Raw genomic sequence first — 6,000 nt, forward strand, 5'->3', positions numbered from 1 at the left:
CGTCACCAAGGCGGAGCGCGCGCGCGGAAACGCGCCTCCTGTCGCATCCTCATTGGTTCGGATGCGAGTTTAGTGACACCCTATTGGCTGATGTTAATCTTTGAACAAAAACGTTTATGTCAGAAATCCTGTACAAGGCGGGACGAACCTGAATAATAATGAATGTGAGTCAACTTGACATTTAATAGAATTAAAGAAAATTGCTCTGATGTTTTTGTATAAGATAGGGTGTAGCATTGTACATAATGGATTTAAATAGATGTACTTTCTATTATCCTACCACTTAGGTTAGTCATTGGTGATGTGCACATATTTTGTTCTTTTCTTATATAATTACCTGCAATTAAGAAACCACATAAAGGAAACTTTTATGGCATAAATCAGACACAGCATGAGGACACTTGACAATTCAAATGATCATTTTAATCTTACAAAGGCAAATACACTCTATTCTTTCCAGATTGTGGTGTCTGATTGGTTTTATGACATTAATTGTAAAGGACACAAAACTTCACTCATGTATTCTGATGTCCCTATGTTTAAAAAACTGTTATTAGCGATGAGATGAAACGTAAGAGGAAGGAAAGGCGCCTCCGTCAAAGAGTCCAATGGACAAGCGGCCCAGATAAAACTGCAAACCAATTACCACAACCGCTATCTGGAAGAAATAAGGGGACTTTACCTCCAAAAGATGAGATCCTTGTCCAGCTAAAAATCATGACTTTGCAAGAATGACCCTAGTGAACTGCCCAAATGTTGATTTATATGTTTAGTGATATGCTCTGGAGAGCTTTTCCTGAGATAGCTGTTTCCAAGCTTTCTAATATAGCTAGTCTAAAGAAGCTTTTACATCTATGCATGTCTTAGGCCCTTTATTCTCAACGGAGGATAAAGGATTTTGTTTTGTTCTTGTATTTGTTTTATTAAACTTTTTCTCTGGATTTTATTTTATTAATAAAAGTGTATTTTATTAATTTTCTTCACTGGAGTGGACATTGACTTCATTTGCAGAACCCGTGAAGTTACCTTGTGTGGTAAGGTATGGATCTAATTTATTCCTTGAACAACTTTACAATAGATGGTTCTAAACAAAACCCTAGCTAAGAAATATAGCCAAGGGATGATTCTGTTTTCTTTATTTAATTAGGGTATTAGATAAAGACATCCAGCACAATATTCATCAGAATGCCACACAAATAGGACTCAGAAATCATACATTTGCATGAAACATAAGGTTATTTTCCACCATCTGCTACTTACATAAAGACAGCATTGTTCTTATGGAAATATTTCTGCATGGACTTTATCAGAACTGTTTAAAACAATGATCATATAAATACTCATTGTGTCATTGAAGCTTTTCATTAAAATTACTGTCATTTACTGAAGCAATGTTCAAAAGGATACTTATTATTAGTTTATAGCTTTTATTCTATTCACATGGTTTTTTAATTTCTGTATGGCACCCAAAATAGGGCAATCAGCTTGATAGGGTATAAGCAGAGCTAATGTTTCTTTCCATACTGATATACTTCTGGTGAATGGTTAATTTGACTTTTTTCCATTTTATACGGTTCCTTTTACAGCATCGATGTTGTAATACAATTAAAATATAATCAGTTAAATAGACTTCAGTGTTCATTTAGTTGCTCAAGCGTAAAAGACGAAGATGAAAAGGTGTTTATATGCATGTGCCCATCAGGATTATCAGGCTAGCGAAGAAGCTCCTTTGAATATACTGGGGTAAAATAAATGTTCATATTCTAAAGACATGGCTGTGAAAATTTTTATTTAATGCAGTGCTTCTTGTACAATCTGAGACCCATTTTATATGGGATATCACTTCGCCAGTGGATATTGCTGATTTTTAAAGAAAACAAACCTTAAACATGCCGATTTTGTAATGGCATAGAGTTCACCGGAAGCACTTGACCCAGGTGACTGATAAATGAAAAGTCCTTCCACATACTTCCGCATATACCCTATTGCACTTGTACAGTCATATCTATCTCATTCAGTATTTTATATTCCAGCTAATGTATGACAAGGTAGCATTTTACTCAGTGTTAGAATACAACAAACTGGTATAATTGTTATACATTATATACAGAACCATTTAGGACAAGACAACTTGAATAGTTTGGAAAGGAGGTTTATTTCAGCTCATAACAGCTAAGGCAACGTCATAACAGCTGTAACATCATAATTCCATTGGTTGTCCAATTTTCACGGTTTGAATTTCATGATTCCTGCATGTTGCACTTTATTTCTGTCACTTAATACTCCTCACCCTCTTCTTCTCCCTCACCCTCAATGGAGTCGACACCAACTTCCTCATAATCTTTCTCCAGGGCAGCCATGTCCTCTCTGGCCTCAGAGAATTCTCCCTCCTCCATACCCTCACCCACATACCAGTGCACAAAGGCACGCTTGGCGTACATCAGATCAAACTTATGATCCAGACGAGCCCAGGCCTCAGCAATAGCTGTGGTGTTGCTCAGCATGCACACGGCCCTCTGCACTTTAGCCAGATCACCACCTGGAACCACAGTGGGAGGCTGGTAGTTGATACCAACCTTGAAACCAGTGGGACACCAATCCACAAACTGGATGGTGCGCTTGGTCTTGATGGTGGCGATTGCGGCGTTCACATCTTTGGGCACCACATCACCACGGTACAGCAGGCAGCAAGCCATGTACTTGCCGTGACGTGGGTCGCATTTGACCATCTGATTGGCCGGCTCGAAGCAAGCATTGGTGATTTCAGCCACAGAGAGCTGCTCATGGTAAGCCTTCTCTGCGGAGATCACTGGGGCATAGGTAGCCAGAGGGAAGTGGATACGAGGATAGGGCACCAAGTTGGTCTGGAATTCAGTGAGATCCACATTGAGGGCACCATCAAACCTAAGGGAGGCTGTGATGGAGGACACAATTTGGCCAATGAGCCTGTTGAGGTTGGTGTAAGTAGGGCGCTCAATGTCAAGGTTCCTACGGCAGATATCATAAATGGCCTCATTGTCTACCATGAAGGCACAGTCGGAGTGCTCTAGGGTGGTGTGGGTGGTCAGGATGGAGTTGTAAGGCTCTACCACAGCGGTGGAGACCTGAGGAGCGGGGTAGATGGAGAACTCAAGCTTGGACTTCTTGCCATAGTCGACGGACAGACGCTCCATCAGCAGAGAGGTGAAGCCAGAACCGGTGCCACCACCAAAGCTGTGGAAGACCAGGAAACCCTGGAGACCTGTGCACTGGTCGGCCTAAAAACAAAGCAATTGGTCAATCGCAACATAACATTTAATAAATTTTATGTTTGTTTATTGAAAACTACCTACCAGTTTGCGAATCCTGTCCAGCACCAGGTCAATGATTTCTTTTCCAATAGTGTAGTGACCACGAGCATAGTTATTAGCAGCATCTTCCTTTCCTGTGATGAGCTGCTCAGGGTGGAACAGCTGACGGTATGTCCCAGTGCGCACCTCATCTGTACAGACGGGTCACGAAGAAATGTTATTAAACTAGTCAATCAAATTAATAAATTATTAACAAAATAATACATAATTATCTATTTTAAAATTTAGCCACATGATCTCACCAATGACAGTGGGTTCCAGGTCTACAAACACAGCCCTGGGGACGTGCTTTCCAGCTCCGGTCTCACTGAAGAAGGTGTTGAAGGAGTCATCGCCTCCTCCGATGGTTTTGTCGCTGGGCATCTGTCCATCCGGCTGGATGCCATGCTCAAGACAATACAGTTCCCAGCAGGCATTGCCGATCTGAACTCCAGCCTGACCAACGTGGATAGAGATACACTCACGCTGTGAAGAGAATGGCAAAAGTTAAAAAACGTCAAAAGTTAAAAAACTTTATTTGTTTCATCTCATATCTGAGGATACTTGTTGTATATCTAATTTCTGTGTAATTATACACCCCAGTGCGATATCATGTCAGAGGAAGTGATCACATAACACCCCCAACTGCTGGTTTACTGTCCATCAGATCCATTAGTGATGCTGCCTACATCAGCATGAATATTTAACGGCCTCACCCACAGCCCTGAAATGCGATACCATTTCAACAGATAATTCAATTAAATTGGGCTGCGTCTAAAATAAATTTTTCTTATATATTCTATACATGATATAGGACGTACGATTGAATGAAAAATAAATAATTAAATAAATGACAATCTCCTTTGGGAGGCGCTATCTCCTGTCTTTCTGTCCATCGATTCAACATGACACCGCACCGGACAGCATGGAGCCGGCTACACCCAGATTATTTATGCGACTCCCGTTCTCTTTGTTGTCTGACTCTGGCGTGCATCACATCCTCAAAATCTCTTCATTTTCATATTCATTCTTTGGCTATTGATACATCCAAGACTGCATTTTACATGTAAATATGTACATTTAAATACAGAAATAATACACTTTTAAAAAATCAATAAACCAATTCCGCCCCGTTTCAATAACATATCTCTATTTCGGAATATATATATAGAAAAGTCTGTCTGTAAATGCATTTTTAATGAATTATTCTATCTTTTTTATACCCATATAATAAATATAAATGTATAGAATACGCATTAGTTCACATAATAAAGGCTACTGCAGTATTTAACGACAGACAGCTGAGAGTCGAATAAAAAATTATTAGTTTGATTAAGCCTTACAGACAGTTCTATGATTAATATTGAATATAGGAAACTGTGCTTACCATTGTTTCTAGTAGTGTTGTTTGGCTGGGAGAGAAAGGAGTCTTGATGGAGAGATCTTACAGTTCGACAACTAAGGGGTCGATGTAAGAAGAATAACGTTATAACGGACTGACCTCACTTTATATATGAGTGTTGCCCTGGCGACTACGTTTCTCGCATCCGATTGGTCAGACGCCATGAGATCTGCCCGGTTCGGGGGGCTAGATTAATTTTGATTGGCTGTCTGGAAGATTACGGGTTAGTAAAACACCTCCCAAAACCTCGCCCAATAAATCTGCAACGGCGAATAACGTTTTTATTCCAAGAGGTCTGATTGTACAAGGATTTTGATGAAACCCAATCATGTTTCAGGATGTTAGAAAGAGATTATAGAAAGGAGAACATATGAAATTTTAATATGTTAAGTTGTTCTTCTTTAATCAAATTTTGTATGCTTTTAATTGTTTCGAAAACGCCAGGGTACTAATTCTGTATTCATTAGTAATCACTTTAAACGGACATGTTGTACACGTGAAGCTTTATAGCATCTCTGTGTAACTTGATCAGCCTATTCTCCATCTGTTCTCTTTGATACCCTCTGCTCCTGATAAAAGCTTTGCCTGAGGTAAATTTTGCAGTTATCTATTCTTGTTTCATTCTTTAAACTGTTGTCTTTGGTGTCAAGGAATAAAAAATAACAGACCCCTTGAAAATTCTCGGTTTCTCTGAATGTATCGCATTGGTATGTGTTTAAGTAATTTGTTGATATTTACTTTATTCAATAAAGGGGTACCATTTCCTCCAATCTCAAATAGGCTAAATATGGTCCAGAATATTTTGCACCAGAATATGTCAAAATAACTAACATTTTCTTAATTATTGTGATTGAAAAGCATGGTCATTCTATGAAACAAATGCTTTCTTAACACTTTTGAAGTTAAAAGATTAGTATTGTCGTCTAAAAATGAATATATGTCCGAAGACACTGTATCTTTGTATATTTTTAGGCTCTAAATTACATTATTTTAAAATAAATGTGGACTAAATGTCATCAGTACTTTCCTAAACAAAACTAAAATTCTGAATGTACTGCATTGGGTGTGTTTAAGTCATTTGTTCATGTTTATTTTATTCGATAAAGGTCTGGTAACATCTCCAAATCTCAAATAAATATTGTCATTTATAGTAGTTTTTTCACTCAGGAATATGACAAAATAAAAAATTGGTCAAAACAACAAACATTTTTAATTATTGTGATTGAAAACTTTGTTTAATCCACAAAACAAATGCTTTCTTAACACTTC

At 38.4% G+C, this 6,000-nt stretch overlaps 1 protein-coding gene across 1 annotated transcript; it reads right to left on the reverse strand.

Moving 5' to 3' along the window:
* Positions 1–2,136: 2,136 nt before the first annotated feature.
* Positions 2,137–4,824, reverse strand: tuba1a (tubulin, alpha 1a). Its single transcript, XM_056448955.1, has 4 exons — positions 4,717–4,824; positions 3,593–3,815; positions 3,333–3,481; positions 2,137–3,257 (listed from the first exon to the last, which is right to left on the reverse strand). Exons 1-4 carry the CDS (start codon positions 4,717–4,719, stop codon positions 2,277–2,279), a joined length of 1,356 nt encoding a protein of 451 aa, XP_056304930.1. The 5' UTR covers positions 4,720–4,824; the 3' UTR covers positions 2,137–2,276.
* Positions 4,825–6,000: the final 1,176 nt, after the last annotated feature.

Source organism: Danio aesculapii, chromosome 23, assembly GCF_903798145.1.
Source record: "Danio aesculapii chromosome 23, fDanAes4.1, whole genome shotgun sequence".
NCBI lineage: Eukaryota > Metazoa > Chordata > Actinopteri > Cypriniformes > Danionidae > Danio > Danio aesculapii.